At 36.7% G+C, this 20,723-nt stretch overlaps 2 protein-coding genes across 5 annotated transcripts in view; both read right to left on the bottom strand.

Annotated features, from left to right (window-relative positions):
* IPO11 (importin 11) overlaps positions 1-20,723 on the bottom strand; it is a 268,429-nt gene that overhangs the window by 10,406 nt on the left and 237,300 nt on the right. For all 4 annotated transcript variants that reach the window (XM_075527093.1, XM_075527095.1, XM_075527094.1 and 1 more), the window contains 2 exons: positions 4,086-4,181; positions 428-512 (listed from right to left, as the gene is read on the bottom strand). In XM_075527093.1, coding sequence (XP_075383208.1) covers positions 428-512; positions 4,086-4,181 — 181 coding nt within the window. The remainder of the gene's footprint in view (positions 1-427; positions 513-4,085; positions 4,182-20,723) is intronic.
* LRRC70 (leucine rich repeat containing 70) lies at positions 10,644-13,415 on the bottom strand. Its single transcript, XM_075526687.1, has one exon. It carries the CDS (start codon positions 13,112-13,114, stop codon positions 11,189-11,191), a length of 1,926 nt encoding a protein of 641 aa, XP_075382802.1. The 5' UTR covers positions 13,115-13,415; the 3' UTR covers positions 10,644-11,188.

The raw sequence follows: 20,723 nt of genomic DNA, 5'->3' as shown, positions 1-20,723 counted from the left end.
AATGCTCCTTATTAAGAGTTCTTTACATTAGAAAAAGGTTGTATGCAAGCATATGGTTCAATAGCTGTTCAGGTAAAACACATAATCCGATATAATAAAGATTGTTTTAAATATGAGAAATTTGGCCTGCCACGACATTTCGGTAAGCTTTAGCTCCCTGTATTTTTCAATAAACCCTTTTTATAGTGTCTTAGTATTATAATGTCCAGATTTTGTGAACAGATGATGTTTATTTTGGCAACATTTTCCAAGACTCGAAAGGAAAGCAGAAGCGTAAGTGTTGTCATCAAAGCATTTTCCTTTTTTGATTCAAGAGAGGAATTTTCCAAGAACAATACATGAACCAAATCCAAAGGCAAAACATTTAGTCTGACACAAGTGAATCACATAATCAGTTCTATAATTGAATAACAGATCTAAAACTTACCATTTTTTTCCTTTTGTCTTGTTCTGTGGGAGGTTCCTCATCTTCTGTAACTTTGGGCTCTTCAAAATGAGACATCAACATGCAGCTAAGAATGGGAATAAGAATACTTTTAACATACATTATCATTAAAAATTATTTTAAAGCACTTTTAAAAACACAGGACAGATATGACAGAGTTTGATTCAAGTCAGGCAATCTGTTAGCAAGCCATTCTTTTCTGAGAACAGTGAATCTAAAGAAGCCTGAATGCATGTTCTGTGTCACCTACACCCATGTAACAATCTCAGTTATCCTCCATATTTTAGCTCAAGTTCTGGCTTAAAAATGTATTTCTGCATATAGAAAACGGCCTTTGTGGATTAAAAAAAAATTACTATAGAATAACCTACTGTTCCTAACTAGAATTTCCCAGTCTTTCCAAGGAAGTGCTATACAAGCACTCTGTAACCTATCAACATGAAAATAAAAGTGGCATATGCAAAACTAGCAAAGATTTCTCATTGCATTCATGTTTTCCTGTGAAATCTTTAACAAGAGGACCTGAAAACTAATATGGTCACTGCTATTGATTCTAGACACTAAAATTTGCAAGACACTGAACAATAATGTTTTAAGTGGACAGAAATGAGTTAGCTTCTGCAGTCATTTATTTAGAGAGTTCTTTCCTACAGAGGTAAAGCAAACCTTTTAAACTTGTTTTTTGTTTTGCTTCACCCTCAGCTGGTATGTACCAATATGCACAAGTAACAGCCATATTTTAACTATTATTTTTGTAGTAAGTGTAAAACCAGAAAATATTAAAAAAAAATAGTTTAAATGCCAGAGGTTTTTCTGTCTCTTGAAACAGTTTGAATGGACTTTATAAAGACATTGGTGAAGCTATCCTATAGCAAACATGCTTTCCATTCACTTTACATTGTCAACATTGAAAGAGTACACAAATATTCCACCACTTTACCAAATTTTTCATAGAAAATCTGCTTTAAAGACCAAAAGGATTTAAAAATCACTCAGGTGACAAAAACTTGCCACCAAGTATTAGGTATGTTTTATGGCAGGAAAGACTCATAATCCACATATTACAAAGCACCAAGACAGATGCACATTATTGCTCATTTTCAGCCCTGTACTACTGTGCATTTTTAATTGCTGCATTCCACTAGCAAGTGAAATGTTCCTGCAGCTAAACTGAGTAACTTGTTTTAAAGTGACTAAAATGACAAAAAGTTGTGATTTTATGTGAAAATGTTCAGACTTACTCTGTTTATATATTCAGCTTTCTATTAACATGTGTTTAGAGCTGTATGAAACACTTGCTAAACAGCATGGCAGAAGGGTTGTGGCTAACAAAGACAACATTTCCAACAAAGGGACTAGTTATTTCAAAATAATACAGCAAGTCTCATGTCTCCTCTCCTCATAAATGGCATGATTTCTCGCAACTCAGTTTATTGAAGAAAAAGGAGACAAAAATGTCAATTGCCAAAACACACAAGATTGAACTAACTTTTTCAGACCTTGATAAATTTTAGTTACCACAAAGAGTAATTCAAAAAACTAAGAGAGGCGGGAATAAAAAAAGAGAAGATTATAAAATTGGGGAAAAATGTGAATATTGGTGAGACAAGACTGGAGCAATGGAATGCTCACCTTTCCAGAAAATCTGAGGCCTGTAAAGCTTTCTCGTAATTACCACTACAACGCAAAACATAAACGCTAGGAAACCTGGCCGAGTATAATCCCTTTGTATTGTAAACCAGGGCACCGTGTAATCATGTTCATAACCTGATCAAAATTCCATCTAAAACTTGGTGAGACCTTTATCTCTGCATTTGTATTTGGAAGGGCTCTTCCAAAATCTCATTGCTGTAACTACCACAGTTTCTTCAAATTTCCAGTTTAAATGTATTCATGGTCAGCTTACACTTAAGCCAACACTGTCATTTAATTTGTACAGTTTTCCCTGTGCTTGTTTACTCATGCTTTAGTGGCTGCTTCAGCCTTGATTTTCCTATGCTAAACATGCATGTTGTTTTAGTCTCTGCACTACAGTAATTAAATATTATGATAATCAGCGGAGTACACAATTTTTTTTCTGAAGCAGTTCAGGGTTAAATCATTCTTCTTCAGCCTGGAGAGCCAGAATAGTGCACATGACCCTAGATGAGTGCTCTCACTTTATTTACTTTCAGATTATGTTGAAATGTGTAACACAAATGTCAGAATCTTTCAAACAGCCCATTCAGTATCTGTCAACAGAAATATGTCCTTGGTTCAGTGTGCCTATATTTTATAAAGCAAAAACAATGTCTAGAGTTTGGAAAAGTACAGTGACAAGTTCTACAAGCCTTCAAGCTTAAAATCTGAAATGAACTAGGGCAAAGTTTTACTTATTTCTCTGTGATAAGTTTTTTCAACAAGTGCTGGCAAAGCAATGTGTAGAAATGGAAGGGATTCTGTAACATTGTCTCCTATTGTAAATAGAACACAGTGCCTAAGCACATTCCCAGAGTTTGGAGCTAAATCTTCTATACTGAGAGTTACGGGGAAAAAAAAAAAAGTACTTTTGCTAGCAATTCTTGGGCATAGTTCAGGCTCAGTGTGAGTGTGGGCCATTCTCAGTGCACACTTGTGGGCATACCACCTGTTTTAAGTGGAGGAAAACTTGCAGGCTGTTCTGTGCCAGCTGGCTTCAGTGCTAGCAAACATCCCCTTAAGCAATTAATTAATTAGTTCAGACACAGTCTGTTCCATCACCAGGTAATTATCTGAAAGTTAGAAAATGTTTGATTCTTAGCATCCGGTAAATACTGTTATTAGAATATAGTGTCTGTAGAGACATCTTGCAGAGAACCTGTTTTTAATGTCTTACAACTCTCCGTCATTCTAAAACTATGTAAACATTATAGAGAAAAAACAACACTAAGAACTCTGTCCTAAAAAAATCCTTATTATTCAGTGTTTTTTTACTTTTCCAGCTTTGATGGAATACCACCAGTAACCTGGGAGTCAGCAGGAGATGAATGAGAGTGGTGCTGGGTGGCAGTGCACTCTGAGCACCCCGACACCCCCCTCCTGCCACAAAGGAACTCTTGCTACCAGCTCTGGAAACTGTCTTTTGAAGTATGCCCTGTGGCAGCCGGTGTGTTAAGTGGAACAACTGAAGGGGGAGAATTGTCCTTGTGGGATAGGTTTTCAAGTTCTCGAAGCCGTGAAGTATTGTACACTAGGTCCACTCAATGAGGCTGAGGCATGTAAGAGAAGATCTTAGTTAAACTCCAAGAAACTCAAAGAAACTCTGAGCTACCACCCTACCAACATACAAGCTTGTTGGATTGTAATTTTAGATATAGTAGTCAAGTGAGAAAAAAGCAAATGAGCATATGCATATGAACATTTTAAGACATCATTTAGTAGATAACTTAATGAACAATATAAAATTACATTGACTGTCATTTTAAGCCCTCCCTCCACCCATTACAATTATTTTTTCTTAACAACAAAAATTTCCTATCTTACTAAAACATTCCCTCTTGTGAAAACAAGAATTCTCACGAGCACGTCTTAACTGCCTACAGACTTTTCCAATCAAAACACTACATATAAAGCAGTACTACCACCATTAAACCCACAAAAATTAATTAGATTTTCCACTTACTCTTTGTATGTTCCTGTTTCAGGATCTTCAGTCATAACATCATGCAGCCCTTCCACTGAAATGTTGATGATACCACAAAATTTATCTTGGATAACACTGGAAAAGAACAAAATTTATCTTGGATAACATTGGAAAAAGAACAGGAAAGTGACTTAGCTAAAGGAACTAAACAGGAAATTTGCTCAATAACTGTAAAGCACATTTACTAAGCAGTATTTTCATTGCTTACTGCTTAGCTGAGTATGCTATCAAGCAGCTAATTCAATATTTTTTTTAATTACACAAAGGCTTAAAAAATATGCAAGAAACATTATTCTTAAATAGAATAAAATCTTGTGACACTGTTGAAAACCTAGAAATAATTGCAAGTGGAATAAAACATAAAATACATTAGCACAGGACTCAAGAACCAAGTGGGGAGGGCATGCTCCTGCTAGCAGGGAGGTCAGAGTACTGGCTTCTATTCCTAACACATTTACACGTTTTCTCCCATCACTATTCAATGCAAAATCTACACAAACCCTTGAGCAAAGGGCAGCTTGCAAAGATGGTACACTCCCCTATTGTTTTCTCTGTCCAGCCTTACAGGTATTTCTTCACCCTCCTAGGCAGCCGAATAACCCACAGTTCACCCACAGAGGGTGAAAAATATCTGCACCCAGTTCTGCACGAACACCACTTCTCTGACTAGAGAAAGGTGGGGTAGGATTTCTCCGCTTAAACACAGGCACTTCCTGCCTTGAAACATTAGGCTATTTAAGACAACTGCAAAAGGCTGCTAGGTATCACTCAGGGCTTGAGAGAGATAAGCACCTTTCCCCAGCATGAGCTGAAGGCCAGACTGGATACCCCCACAGCACCCAAACTGACACTAAACACTTACATTGAGACACCTGCCCCACCTTACGAACTGATGTGTCTGTAGGGTAAGGGCATAGAAACATGATCTCCCCTTGATGGATAAAGTAGGTGCCACCTAGTTAATGGAAAGCAGCTGTGACTGCTGTTTCTGCTGAATTTCCTGCTGGTGTGGGTCTAATGCTAGAGATGCGCTGCTGTGGGACTTCGGTGCATGGACTCCTACTCTGTAAGCTACAAAAGGGTGAAGACATACTGCAAGTGAAAAGCTGTTAATCTTGGGAAGACTGCAAAAGCTCCAGCTACAAGCAGCAAAGAAAGAGAAATGGCCTAACTGGTGATGGTAAACTACAACTCTCTTTCTGGGACTGCCATTGACTGAAGCGTGTTATTACTCCCCATTTGGAACTTCAGGCTTAATTTTCCCCAAAAGATGCTGCTGCTGCTGTCTAGAAGGCAGAAGCAGACATGCTCCCTATTTGTTTAAAGGTACTGAATACCAAGTTGATGTATTGTAGTTTGATACTTTCTGTCTCAATGTAGACAAATCTATTTCTTAATCTTCTTTTCCTTTTCTTATTTGGGATGAAAACTGAAAAACTGGATAAACTGTAGCTCCTTGTACATTAGTTATTGTGTTTGAAAAAATTCTTGTCAGACATACAACAAAATTTTATGTATATGACAGACTTTATCTAGCAATGGATGCTTTGGAAAAAATGCGTATCAAGTTAGAATGCTAAGCATATAAAATATTTCTTTTAAGTTTGTTTTGGTAAGATTATGATTCAACTCATGATCATTTTGTTTCCAAAGGATTATTTTTGTTCCCTTTTTTATTCAGCTACTGTCAAATGCCAGGATCTGAACTGTATTCTGTATAATGAAACTTGAAACTCCTAAATTCCACAAAACGAAAACTGACACAATTTTCATTCAGTCTGGCTTATTCTTATTATCATTGTCAAGCATATATTTTAAAAGAGACTGCCTCCCTTGCCAAAAAGCTTCCCGACCTCATTCAGACGAGCAAAGTACTACATGTTGTGAGAGTGAATCTCTGTGGGATGCTGCAGACAGCAGGCGAAGAGCCTACTGACCAGAGAGCACCGCCGAGAACGTCAGCGCTGCCTGCTCAGCAGCCTGCAGAACGAGCCCTCGGAGACAGAGACAGAGCGGGTTTCTTCACTCAAGTCAGAGGCTCCTGCCGAGCACACCTCCCATTAAAGCTCTTTTGCCTCACGCTTTTTTTGAAACACATCTCTAGGAAAATGCCATTAATGTGGTTAATATTTTCCAACATGAGGAAGGAAACAGCTGTCCTCAGATTCATGTCAATAGCGGACTAGGGGCATTCAACCGAGAACGAATGCGAACACTGCGTGCCCTGGAGAAGTAAACCATGCCCTGTCTGTATGCACTATTTAATTAATAATACAGGTTGCTATCCATTACCTGGTAGTTATATTTCTTCCTTCCAAGCTGCATGAAGAATCCCTAACTGCCACAGAAATTTTATATTGGGAGGCAAGACAAAGGTGTTTGACCCAAAGAAGGCATAGCGTTTTCATCAGCTGCAGGGCTAATTATGGTCAACCCATTCAGGGAGGTTACTTTAATTAACCAACATGTAGATAAATACTGTAGGCATAGTGCTTATTAACTTTATGGGGTTTTTCCAAGCTTGCAGATTGACAGGAGGAGCACACAGGGCAGTCCATTTCAGTAAATGGTGTTTCCAAGGATCTGTGATATTTCCAGAAGAAACTGAGGATAGTGGTTGAAGACCCAAAATACTGTTCTTCATATTTAGCTCCAAAGCACATAGAGAAATAATTGATTTCTTTACTTGGAGAGGATATTTTTACTTATAGCATAAATGAGGAATGATATTTTACTTCTATCTTCAGTGAAAGATAGAAAATTCATGGTAATTTTTCTTTTTTTGAGGAAAGCAAAGCTAAAGAATGTAGAATACCTTTCAAAATGGGGTAAAAAATGTTGCCTGCAGCTTTCAGTAAAGATAATACCTTCTCTTTTCTCCCCCCTCTTCCTTCTCCCTGTATGGGACATGAAGTTTCTTCCTACCAAAGACTCACTGAAATGTTTACCAAGTATGGAATCATTAAACAATGCAACTATTTTTAGAATACAAGACACATGCTGGTGAAAAATAAAGACAGCATAGGCTCATTGTGCTTTGAAAAAAAGAAACCTCAGTTAAAGTTCAATGGCAATATAAAATGCATCAGGCCTTATTTTCACAGAAGAGAGAGAAAGCCATGCAAATCAACATTAATACCTTTTTAAAGAGACTAAAATTAGCCTGCTTGTTTCAAAAAATACATTAGAAAGTCATATGAGTAGATTCAGAAAAGACAGGGACACCGTGTTTAGATGAACTTTCAAAACGAACGGTTAATACTGTCCATACCAAAATCTTAACTCAGGAAGAAGGCACTATTTAAGCAGTTCCCCCCTTGAATTGCACATAATCCAGATCAGCAATGGAACAAACAACAGCATCAAGTTATAACTGGTTTTATAAATACCCAGTTTCCCAAAGTTATTGGGACAAAACCTCATTTGGCATGCAGCAAAAAATTATCAAAACACAGGCCCAGAATTAGAGGATAACAACTTCTATAAAATTGTTAGGATCTAAAACACGCCAGAACCCATTTTCAAAGATGCAATTAACACATATTAACATTATTTTTTGTTACAGAAAGGATCTTTTATGCTGTCTGTAAATAAAATTAACCTTGCCTATAATGAAAACAAAATGTAGCAAACATTTTGGGCAGCTTGTACATGAATACTCTCAAACCTTTTATTTCAAAGTGTGCATAATTTGTCAGATAAAATAAAAGCTTTGCAAAGGAAAAAATAGACCACATCTGTTCTGAAAAAATACTTGTTTTTTTCTCATTCTGTTGATCATTTCTAATACACACAGCTACCTATTAAACATTTTTATTATCCTGAGGTTTTATGCAAAAATTCAGAATTTGGATTTGAATTACAGATAGCCACTGTAAATAAAGCTTTATCATCAGCTTAATAAAACATATATCATGATAAATTTTTAGGGGTACTTAAATAAAATGGTCCCATGTCTGCTATGCAACTTCCTCAGCTTACCAGAAATGAAAAATTCTGCATGGGAAAACATACTTTTTTAGAGATTAAAAGGGAGAGGAGAAAATCTTTTCTGCTTTTCTATGTTCACCACGATGAAGCAGTAAACACCAAAAAAGGGAAAAGCTGAATTTCATATCTTTACTAGTGTACAGTAGATTTGAGAAAGAGTAACTAATTGTTTATTCCTACCTCACTAGCCAAGGAAAGAGGTGGAGTGGGACAAATGGAGATTACTTTGCACATACTGTGAGCAGCGTAAATGATTATTCCACACACCACCACCCCTCTGCCACATTAGGAGCCGCGCAGTGCTAAGGAGCTCCTAAGACAGTAATGTAGCAGCTAAGACATTTCCAGGGGAGTCCTATGGCTGATCATAAAGTGCCATTTTGCTTCATGAGGGCAGACTCAACTAAGTCTCCTAATGTATTCTCTAATGATTTTAATAGTTAGACATGTGAACCACACGCGTACATGAAAGGATCTGTTTCCTAGTGTGAACATTTAAAAGCAAAAGCTACTAACTGCAAAAGAAAGGCATTTCCCCCACAACTGCATAATGAAGCTCTCAATTCCTTGTTAGTCTGGTCCAAATTGTTGGCAAGCTGGATATTAGAGGATGACTGCACTCCAAAGGACGGCTTCCAACTATCCCAAATCTTTGCTTGCACAAACAGCTCTGGCAGCATCGGTCTCCCTTCATGCTCCGTCACTAGCGATGATAAGACTCATACCTGGCAAACAACTCCTACAGCAGCTTGTCAGTGGAAAGGATGCACCTTCAGAGGGAACCTCTTGTGCTCTTCTGTAGAGAGCAGCTGTGGAAACAGAGCCTAAAACAACAGAGCTGTACCCTTGTCAGATTTCTTCGAGAACTAGGCTTAGTCAGTCTCAACCTTTGCCTATTCCAAAAACTTCTCTCTAACAAAGGCACAGCAGCATTTCTAGCAATGAAAACTTAACTAGCTTCCACTGAATTTTAAGTCCATTATTTCTAGACATCCATGTAAAATTGAAAATTTAGAAAAATAGCACATGAAACTGCAGAACCTACTATTGTACAATCACCGATTGTGCAGCTGTTATTAAATGAAAACAAATTTAATACTTATCACGAGTAATTATGTAGGAGAGGCAGTAACAAAAATGGGTTAAAGAGGAAGAGGCCGTAATGGATCAGTCACCTAAAAAAAGAAAATTAAGCAGAATTCGAGTCCATGTTTTTCCTCCTTAAAAACATTTACCCATTACATTTAACATCTGATCTACAAGTAGAAAATTATAAAAATAGTTTCTACTCAAGCAATCCAAAATAGTTTAAGCTTTTGCCCAACTAGCTGAATTAAGTGTTGCATAAACCAAAAGTATTTGATCTACTAGACAGTGAATTATAGTAAAATATAGTATTACGATATAGTAAATTGGTATTTCATTACATTCAATAGACACACATAACAAGCAACAAGAGGCACACTTGCACATTCACACCCACACAGGGCAGTCAAGGTCTATATATGTACTGGTAGCAGGTAATACGCGTCGTTCCTGGAAGTGAACTGGAGATGGACAAACAGGATGACAGGGAGCAGCACGACACGGCCACGCACATGAGTTACACCAGCAGAAAGCAGGCAGGTTAGAACAAGAACCTTGAGGGCAGTTCTGGTTCACCTGGAGAATGCCCCGGTGTCCAAGCTGGATGCTGGAACAGCAAGATACTTCTACACAACTTAAATCGACCCCATGGAGGACGGACTATCAAAACATTGTTCTCCATTCTTCCTTGAGCAAAATGATCTAAATGTAAATGGTGTTGCTTATAAACCAAGTGGTTGAAGTCTCTAGGGCACAGGCCCGTAGAAGACAAACAGTATCTACAAAAGTAAGTCCCCTTCAGCTAGCTGAAAATTTTACAAGATTGGACTATTTGGAACATATTTTTATGACTTTTTCCTGAATAAGGTTTGAATTACTGGAGTAACAAGAAGAAAAAAAAAGTCACAGAAATTCTGGTTGAAAATAAAGCTACAACACACTAGACATAACCTGACAATAATGGAAACAGAACATCAATATTCAAAATAGAAATAAAAAGTTAAAACAAACCATATAGTAAAAGAATATCCACCTTTTGAATATGAAACCTAAAATAGGTCTTCACTAAGAAAACATACTTTTGACCTGACACTTCCAAATATACACAAATACATAAATATCTTCAGCAATTAATCTAGAACTATGTATTTAAAGTGTAGTATATTTCTTCAATTTATACCTCTTACCTAGCCAAAAATTCCCTCAAACTATTACTATACAGATGACAAAATATCTTTTATTGACAATAATTAACCAGCTCTATTACCTTAGACATAATAAACTTGCTCAATCCAATAGAAATTTAGTTTCCCTATTAACTCCAGTTTCAGGTATTATCATAAAATGATACGGATACACACTAACAAAAAATTAACTTTAATATATTCATTATACAGACTGAATACACAACCTTGTATATTAAAATATGTCATAGGTATGAATAAAATTTGTATCGTTTTAAATTTTTCCTTTCCTTAAGAGTTTGAACATGCTAGATGTAAATATGCTCGCTTTTTTCCCATTGTCATGATTAATAGAGGCAGAGTAGAAACTGCATTACAATAAATAAATGAAGCATTGTTTTTTTTTCTCATCCCCCAGATTTCTTGGCTTCATGATCCTGCTAAAAACTGATGTTTTGCTTGCTTCAAGCTTCAAGTTAGCTATGGAATTTCTATAGAAACTTATACCATTAAGTACAGCAAAATAAATATATGTGTACTTTATACTGCACATATGCTTGAGTTATAGGTGAAAGATTCCTACAACAGGGACAGAGGATAATATACCTCTCCATGTCAGACTTAAATGACATCTAATAAAAAATCAATAAACTTCAAAACATTCAGGAAGCAAATGATGATGCAGAACCCAAATTATACCGTTTTCCACAAATGTGCCAACCAGTTGATTTTAATCAGTGAAGGTATTTTTAGAAAATTGAGTTCTTGATTGCTAGGCATTTCAGATCACAATAAAGTTAACATCAAATCAAATGAGATAAATTACAATGATGAATGTTCAAATAATATGACCTGTGCCTGACTTTCAGATGCTGTTCGCTTGAGCAACCTAATTTGGTCCAGTTCCGAATGCCCCATTGAATTCCGAGTTAGAGACTGCACTGGGTCAGTTATGTTGTATCTGCCAGGCTGATAAAAGCCGTAATATTCTATTCTCTTTTCCCCTGAGTTTTCCAGCACCTTTAGTCTCTGCCTAAACTGAATAATTTTACAGGTTAAGAACAGGATCACAGCACAAGCCAGAATGAAAAAGGCTAGTAAAATGTCAAAAGCCTGATTCAGCTTTTCAACCTGTTGTGTACAAAGTAGGGATGTTTTTAATGATACAGGAGCAGCATCTGTTGGAAATAAACCGTTTTCTTCTACAGTTCTGTTAACAGGTATAATCTGTGCTGGTATTTGCACTGGTAATGTCGCTAATGCTGTAGTTGCCCGAGATGCAAGTTCAGCAACATTTTCTTCATAGGGCAATGGGTTAGCAGATGTAGCTGTAGTTCCTTCCCAGAAAGCAACATATTTAGTTCCTGCATTGACAAACTGTTCAAACGTGTTGTGCCTGTTTCCCTTGTGCCACGCCATCAGCAAAGTGGTAGCACTGTGATGGGCACCTATGGATCCTAGACTCCAGGCTGTTTCTGGGCTGGCAGTAGGGCTACTGCAGTTTGCAAACTGAGTCCACTTAATGTAACGCAAAGGTCTACCACGCATACTCAGGGGATTCTGACAATGAATTTTTACAGAAATAGGAGACGATGCTAGCCAATTAAGTAACCCAAGCATTTTGCAGCTGCAGTTCCAAGGATTATAATTTACCTGTAGATGAGTTAAAGACACTAAGGGCTTGAGCACTTCAGGTTGTAACTCAGTAATATTATTAAATGCTAAACTGAGTATTTTAAGTGATTGTCCCATTTTTTCAAAGGTACCATCACCAATACTGGTTATTTTATTTCTGTCTAGCTGCAGATACATTAAATTGTTCAATAAAGTAAAAGTGCTGGAATTTATATTTTCTAAATCATTATAACTTAAGATTAACTGGCTAAGGTTGTTTAATCCAAAAAATCCATTTACAGCAATACATTTTAGCTTTACATTTTTTAAAGACAGATATCTAAGCTTGTTAAGTCCTTTAAATGCAAAAGGAGGTATTGATCCAATGGGATTGTGAGACAAAGAAAGTCTTTCAAGATTTTTGAGCCTTCCAATAGCATTCGATGGCACAAGTGTTAAGTTGTTACCTTCAAGGAACAAATATGCAAGGTTTTCCAGATGATGAAATGCTGAATCTGATATCCGTGAAATCTTATTATTGGCTAGGTTAAGTGTTTGGAGACTTATCATTCCCAAGAAAGTCCCACTTCCAAGGACACTGAGACGATTTCTTTGAAGTGTTAAATATCTAACAGAAAGGAGATCACTAAATAATCCTCTGGGAACAAAAGCTATTTGATTATTCTGAAGGTATAAACAATGAAGATTGGAAAGACCTTCAAAGATTCCTGGATCCAGGCGTTTAATATTATTGTTATTTAGATGCAAGTAGCACAGTCTGGGGAGTTCCACAAAAGCTCTTGGGTGTACATACGAAATACTGGAGTTATCCATGTAGAGTGCAGCAAGCTTCTGAAGGCCTCTTAGTTCATTTGGAGTGACACTTGATATATTATTCCCACTGAGGTACACAAGAACTGTCGTTTTTGGAAAGTTCTGTGGGATGCTCGAAAGCCCTAAATTACGACAGCTAACTTGTCTCCCTGTGCAGAGCTGGCAAGCAGCTGGACAGCCAAGAGCCTCCTTCTGGAGCAGCAACAAAAGAAAACAATTAAGTATATACAGGAATGCTCCCGGGCAGGGTGGAGAACTTTGCAGACCACACATATCCCTGTCTTTGGCCTTCTCACTCATCTCTGACTTCGCTAGTAGAGATAAAAAGAAGTTTATAAATACTGTTAATTCGAAAGTTTAAAGATTCTATGTATACAGTCTTTAAAATATAACCATTGCTTTCAAGATTGGTATTTTATATATTCTCCTTTGATGCCAAATAAGCAGTTTAAAAATAAAACTGACTAAGTATAAGTTTGAACTACACTGAAAAAATTTTCAATGTAAATGAACAACGAAACAAATGTACTGCCAATCTAGCCAGAAAATATTTAATTGGTTGCAGCGTAAAAGCAACTAAGCTGCTAAAATAACGGCTTCTACTAAATTCAAAATACTGCTTATTAACTATTTTTTATAGTTAAGGATGACTAAGAAATGGTTCAATAGCATTCAAGTAGAAGTGCCAACTGGAAACAAGTTTCCTTTCACTGACAGCTCATTTATAATTTCAATTTTACTTTTATAAAGCTGAGTTACATTAAAAATAAATAAAAACAATTCCTTACCCCAAATCTGAAGTTCATTATTTCTGTTATTTTGCCATTTTGCAGTTCATGGGACTAAGTTACAAGCTGACCGACTATACTCATCTGTGAAACCTTTGTAAAGGCAGTATTGCCGCGTACTAGAGTGCTCACATTTTGCCCCAGGATTTGCAACTGTTCACTCAGGAAACTAAGAAAGAAGTGGTTAAAGTCAGGTTGCCATGGATACAGGAAACCCTGGGACAGGAAGCCATTTTATCTGTGCTTCAGAAGTATTGTTGGAAAGGAAATCTCAATGATTTGTTTCTAGAAAACCAAGAACTATCTTAGTTTGTAACTGTTACTGGTTTGGGTTTTTTTGAACTACTGTTTTTAAATAGGAGAGCTCAAAAGAGTTTTATCTAAGTTAGGTATAACTTTTAGGATAAAGCATACCTATTTGTAACAGCACTATTGCATTATCTGTAAATCCTTTCTCTTTCAGCCGGAATCCAAAATATTTTATTAAATCAATAGCAACACTTCTACTGTTCTCCCTCTGCGGAGCCAGACTGCTGCCACCACCACCCCCCCACCCCCCCCCCTCCAGCAGCCCAGCAGAGAGGGAGAAGATGGAGGTCTGGAGGAGGTCTGGAGGCAGAGCCCCGGTGCCTCCTGCCCTCCAGCAAGGCACACCCTGACAGCAACCCCAGGGAAGCCCAGAAGTCTGAGAGATGAGAACGGCATGATGTGGTACTGAACTGCTGCCCACTTGTTGTATTTCAGACTTGATCCAGGCACTTAATGTTAAGTCTCACTTTAGGCCACTTTTTTAAAGCCAATTTATCCACAGAGGACTAAGTATATTCTGACAGCCACACCTTTGGTCCACAGCTTTTGTTTCCTGCAGTGTCCCTTGTGCAAATATGTGTGCTATAAATAACCCCCTCGCCTAAGTACTAGAGACAACATCCTCAGTTTATCCATCACGGGGACTAAATACCTGCAAAGTCCAGTCACATCATCAAAGGAGGAATGGGGAAACAACAAAATGAGATGGTAAATTAGAGATTAAGCCTACAAACAGCCATGTAACTATAAAATCACGATTTATGTAACAAGACCTTCCGCTCAGCAAAACGAAGATGACAAAGCCAATCAGTAGCCACAGCCAAGGAAGAGACACAAGAGCAGAAGAATCAAGTCACTTTGGCCACAGTCATCTCACACAGGAAGCACGAGTTCACATAAGGGGCGAAGTATCAACCAAAATCTTTGTCTATAATAATCCAAGCTGAAATGCATGAAGCACATGAGCAAAGGAAGCAGAATAGACAAGGACATGCTTTTGAAGAAGCTTTCTTCAAAATTCTGCCAAAAGAAATTTACATTTCTGAAGTTTTAAAAAAAAATTGTTTTGACCATATATAACTGGCTTTTTATGTTTGGAATCTGTAAAACGTTCAATATCAAGAGAAATACTCCTTCAATTTTTCAACTTGAGCTGGCCAAAACTACCTAGGAGTTGGGAGGAAGGGGAATGTTTTTAAAAAAAAAAAAAAGATACAAAAATGAATGACCTTCAATTCTAGCAGAGTCAATACCTCCTCCAATACCTAGTCTAAAGTAAGAAATTGGTAGGACATACCTCTTATAATATCTAGTCTAAAGCAAGAAATCAGCAGGATCAATAAAACTGGTCCATGGGCCACTTTAGAAAAAGCCTGTATCAGTTACAACCCAGAATTTGAACTGCATTTGGTTCTTTTTTCTAGGACCATTAAACCAATAGGAGAACTAATTGTTCTTTACATTTAACCATTTATTTTCCATTTTACTTTTTCATGGTATTTAACATAATCATTGATATAAAGGAAGGTAAAATAAAATGGCACATTGTTTCCTTAAAGGGAAAACACTGCATAGTTTTGAACAGTTCCCAGGGTGATTAGGGAAGTATTCCGGATATGGGGGAGAGAACGGTAAGAGTAATCAAAAAAGATTATCCAGGTCAAATAGAGTCAGGTGAGGGGAAAAACAGAGATTGACCAAAAATGAAAAATTACTTCAAACAGGAAATTATCTCCTACCTAAGCTTCACTACCTATGGCCTATTTATGCTGATATTTACTCAGGTAAAGAAATGATTAAAAATTATTTCTTCCAAGATGTGCTGTGTGAAACAACCCCATAGGTCTAAGAGAAGCAAGTCTCAATCTAAAAAGTTTTAAAAGACAAATGTTAATAGATCCCCCTTTTTGCAAAATGCCAGAATTAACATATTTGGAAAGACTGAAGGAATTGCTGAAGCTGTATGGGATATCAGATAGCATGGAAATTTAGAGAAACCAATAGAGTAGTAGCCAGACAAATGAAAGCTGGTGCCCAGTAAGTGGCTGAGTGTCTCTGTGGTCTTGTACTAAAGGTACCTTATCAATATTCATAAAAATTTTGCTCAAACCGTAGCTGCCACTGTGGTTCTGAGCGCATTGCTACCCTTTCTGATTCTCAGACCTCATGTACCAAATGAGGAAGAAAAATCTTAATCCAGGTCATAGCTCCTTTCAATTTGCACTAGGAACTCTGGAGAAAGTCTTGTCTTGCACTTTGTAAATATGGCACCTGGAGGCCTGCAGATCCGATCGGATTGTAATTACCAGGTATCGCTTCATTAATAGTACAAACTGTTAAAGTACCTAAAAGCAGTATCTGTTAAGAACAAGAGGCAAAATAACATGCCACATAACTGATACCATTTTGGGGAAAACCGTAAAAAAGACTGGGATACACATATAACTGGGGTCAGCATTTCTCAAACTGGCTTGTACTTAAACAATAAAATTCATTACTAATTGAAAACTGTAAGGAAAACACTTAAACAGGAAAACCCCAAACATTTCTTTGAAACAAGCTTAGGCAGCTCCAATAGTGGTATATTTTATTCACTGCAAGTTTTGTTCTCCAGTGATAGAAATACCAGGTTTATATCAGAATACAGCTTCACATGGCAACACAGAAAATTATTTTTGAATCCTGAAGTGAATTTTGTCTTAATACGCTAGCATCGATAAAGTTACTAATGTCATTGCTTTTTAACATATTAAAATCTAGTTCAACAATGGCTCCTTGTCAACACAAGCATGAAGTCTGAGCAACAGCAATTTGTCAAATTGTGCATAAAATGACAGGTCAAAGTAACTGAAAGAACATACAAGCACTGCACCCAGCGCAGCCTTTCCAAACCACCTCTATTTTCTCACTGATCCATAACCTGAATTAAAGCCAATTTAATTCAGGTTATGAATATAGCTAGTTAGTCATCCAACTCCAATTTATGTATAGCAGGAAAACATGCAACAAGATCAAAATCAGGTTCTATAAATCTTCCATCTTTAAAAATGTATTAAAGCCAGTTTTTGAAGGGGGATTTCATTCTCATAATCAATACAAAATTATGTTAAAGCTCACAAAACAGAGGAAAACCAATTTTTAGCACTGCAATTATTCTTTTGAGCTTCTAAGAGTGAAATTATCTGTTGCCCTCCCACTCTGTATTTAGCAAGTACCTCCTCTTGCAGGTCTTCCTTCCTTCTGCTTTTATTCTCCACAGGTGGGCTATGATACAACTTTCTTGTTTTGTTTTCAAATACCTACCACCTTCTGCCCACATCATGCTCCAGATATGACTGCAAGTCAAAGTAATTCAGCTACTAACCTACTGCTTGGGTAGCATACACATCCACACTTAATCTCGTTTCACCTATCCACATCCAGTAACACCTACTGTGGACACCTTATTAATGTTAACTTATCACACCTCAAAACCCTTTTTTGTTATTATCATCCAGATGATCTCAAAGTTTCTGATTATCTACAGAGTGCTATCCCACCCTCATTATAGCAACAGTGATAGTTACAAAGGGGAGACACAGTCAGAGAAATTTTAATACCAACTTAATAACCCAGCAAAAACATTCCTGTTTAATAAACCCACAGTACTAAACATTTGTATATGTAAACATAAATCACAAACTATTTCAAAATTATGAAGCTAACTTATTTTCCTTGTTAACCTTGGCATTTATTATTTTTTATTAAATTATCACGCAGGTTTTGCAACATGCTGAGAAACAGAAGTGAAAGCTATATAATTATTTTTCCCATTGAGGATAAGAAAATAAGTTTCCCTTCTAGAAATCTTATTTGGCTTTAGACTCTAGTAAAACAATATGACAGAAAGCTCTTATGAAACTAAGAGCTCATTTGAGAAATCATTAGAGTAAATTTCTCACCTAGTAGTAAATACTTATTGCACCAAGGAACTGCATTTGTCATGCAAACTGACAAAAAATAAAGTCTTCTATGGAGTGAGCAGTAAGTCTGTGAACAAAACAGTAACACGAAAAAGGCTGGACATCAATGAAATCCACAGATGTGGTATGCTGAGAATAACTATGTTTATAGATTTAGCCTTTACTATTCACTGCAATATTCAGTAAACTCTGTTCAAACGATAAAAGCAGTACGAAATGTACTCAATATGAAAGCAATTCAAACAAAAAGGTTTAAAGAACTCCAAGCAAAGTAATTTCCCAAATTTCAACCGGAATAACTAATTCACCTTCTGGAAACTGCTTCAAAACTAAACCCAATTGTACAGCTTTCAGCAGCACACTGCCTCCTCATTAGGAGACAGGATGGGCATGCACTTGGCATTAGCAACTGAGAGCTTCTAAAAATTTTACAAAAAGAGAAAACATAAACAATTAGTGCATTTCCTGAAAACTACTGCAGAGAATATCCACACACAAAATACAAAAGCTATTTCTTCCTTAAAAATACAAACATTCTTTACACCAGGCATTTCCTCAATATCAAAACCTGATGTTTTGTTTTAAAACCTCACTTTCTCATTAAATTGCTTGAATATAAAATGTTAATTTTCAAGACGATACTTATTTGCAGAAGTTCTTGTAGTGACATGGGTTGTGTTGTTAACCACTTTTTGTATCTTTATCGTAATAGTCTGTCACTGTTAAGAAAAGTCACCAGAAACCTCAGCTACTCTCAGGCAGTCTCAAATTTCACAGAGTATGAGGCAGAGAGAGAAGTAGGTGTATCAAAACAGCTCAGAACAAACTCAGGTAGAAAACCAGCTACAAATCTGGGGTTTTGTTTGTTTGTTTGGGGTTTTTTTTTCAAAGTTTGTTACAATCTTGCGATTTTTACACATTTTTTAATATTATGCTATACTTTAGTCACTGCTTATTCAATAACTAATTTGCAAACATGTAAACTGCACATTACAAAGGACAAAGATAAAAAGTTTGAAGAAAGCCATTTATTCCATTATCATCTTTTGCTGTCTTTTATGTAATTAAAACATTCCATTTTAAGGTAGATTATATTTAGAAGAGTTTTAGGAAAGACTTCTGAAATTCTTTATATAGGCCACAAACAAAAGCAAGATACTAGCAGCAATCAATCCCTTATGACTGCAGTTTGCTTTCTGCAGCAGTTCAGCTACGTTTAGTGACATAATCCCTTGCCATCACTTGGTACATTTTCCCTTGTAAACAAACCTTATGGGTCTCAGGGGAAATGATAATTTGTTCCTAACCAGTCCATACTAACAATTAGGTGTAGGAGAAAAATTAATGGAGATTGTGAACAAGGAAAGTTTAAAGAGTGCATCCTCTTGCCAATGCTATGATGTGACATACAATTAAGGAAGTCATGGTACTGTATGTAACGCGCTGAATGATGCAGGCTCTGATACTCAGACTAAGACCAAAGCCACATTTTTCACTCATATCATTAAAACTGCACTGTCACCTGGCAGGCAAACTAAACAAATCCAACACCAAACATGGATGACAACTGCAAAAATCCTAAAGAGCTCCTTTTAATACTAGTAGTCTATTAGATGTGTGGGTGAGCACATCTTGGACTAGAGGAATAAAATAAAAGAAGGGAAAGATAGGGAAATGGCTTCCAAGTATCATCCCTATGGATGATAGGAGGATGTACAAGTTAGTTATGTAACAAGTTCTGACTTTATAAATGAGGACGTAACTACCCTGAAGGAGAATATGACATTTTATTAGGCACTTTCTTGCCATTTCCTAACATTACATGTAGACAACTTCTTAAGAGGAAAATTAAATTTATAACAAAGTAACTTTAACAAATGACAGAGGAAAAAATTCTGTAATAACCTAATGAAGATTTATAATTGCATACTGTAAGTACTTATACTCACAGAATGCCAATTATCTAATTGGCAGAACTCATAGTGGCTGACTTATCACATTTGATACGCAGTGAGAAAAAGCAGACATTCATTTACATAATGATTAGAAATGAGCACTGAAACCTGGAGAACCTCTTAGGCTCTTAAACTTTTCCTCACAATAGATTTCCAGACAAACACATTTGACTCAAAGGGGGAAAATTAACACTGGCCTCTGGAAATGCTACTTGTGTACCACAAATTAAAAAGGAAAAAGACAAGAACAATTAAAATACCTTGTATTTCAAGCTCAGTAGAGTCTCCGCTACTTTGAAGTGGTACCACTCTACACTAGTAGGTCCACCAAGAATGAACCTATCCTCAAGCACCAAAATTAGTGGACTGTTTTGGAAAGCACTGACTTCGAATAAATCAGCCTTGGCAACCTCCCATTCAAGAATGATAGGCATAGCATTAGTAACACTTACCAGCAAAAAGGGAGTGCTCAGCTTTCAACATGGTGTCAAATGCTACCCATGCTTACAGTTAGGTACCAAGCTAAGCCAATCACTGACAGAATATATTTCCAAATTCTGTTTACATTTCCTATTAGAGACTAAAATATTCCTATCACTCTTAAGCATCTTTCAGTATTGTTTGTGTTCGACCAAGATACACAGATAATAACTGGAGGAATAAGAGAGAAATCTACTTTGCTAAATAAATCATTAAAAGCTTTCAGTATCCCAAAATAAGGACATTCCAAAATACCGTGATGCTGACATTACACGAAGTGACAAAAGCACAGTAAGCAAGCTGATTAAGATTATTTCAAGATATATATATAGGTACAAGGGGATGAGGTACAATTTTAGCCACTTTGGTCTCAGGAAATACAAAGAAGGCTGAAGATGTGTCTCAAAATGTACCA

This window comes from Mycteria americana, chromosome Z (genome assembly GCF_035582795.1).
Source record: "Mycteria americana isolate JAX WOST 10 ecotype Jacksonville Zoo and Gardens chromosome Z, USCA_MyAme_1.0, whole genome shotgun sequence".
In the NCBI taxonomy this organism is placed as follows: Eukaryota; Metazoa; Chordata; class Aves; order Ciconiiformes; family Ciconiidae; genus Mycteria; species Mycteria americana.
The sequence above is the reverse complement of the archived record's forward strand: the minus strand, read 5'-3'. Positions and strand labels throughout refer to the sequence as shown.

What these genes read in the sequence shown, in the direction of transcription:
- LRRC70 (XM_075526687.1), bottom strand. Translation starts at nt 13,114, where the DNA reads ATGAGTGAGAAGGCCAAAGACAGGGATATGTGTGGTCTGCAAAGTTCT.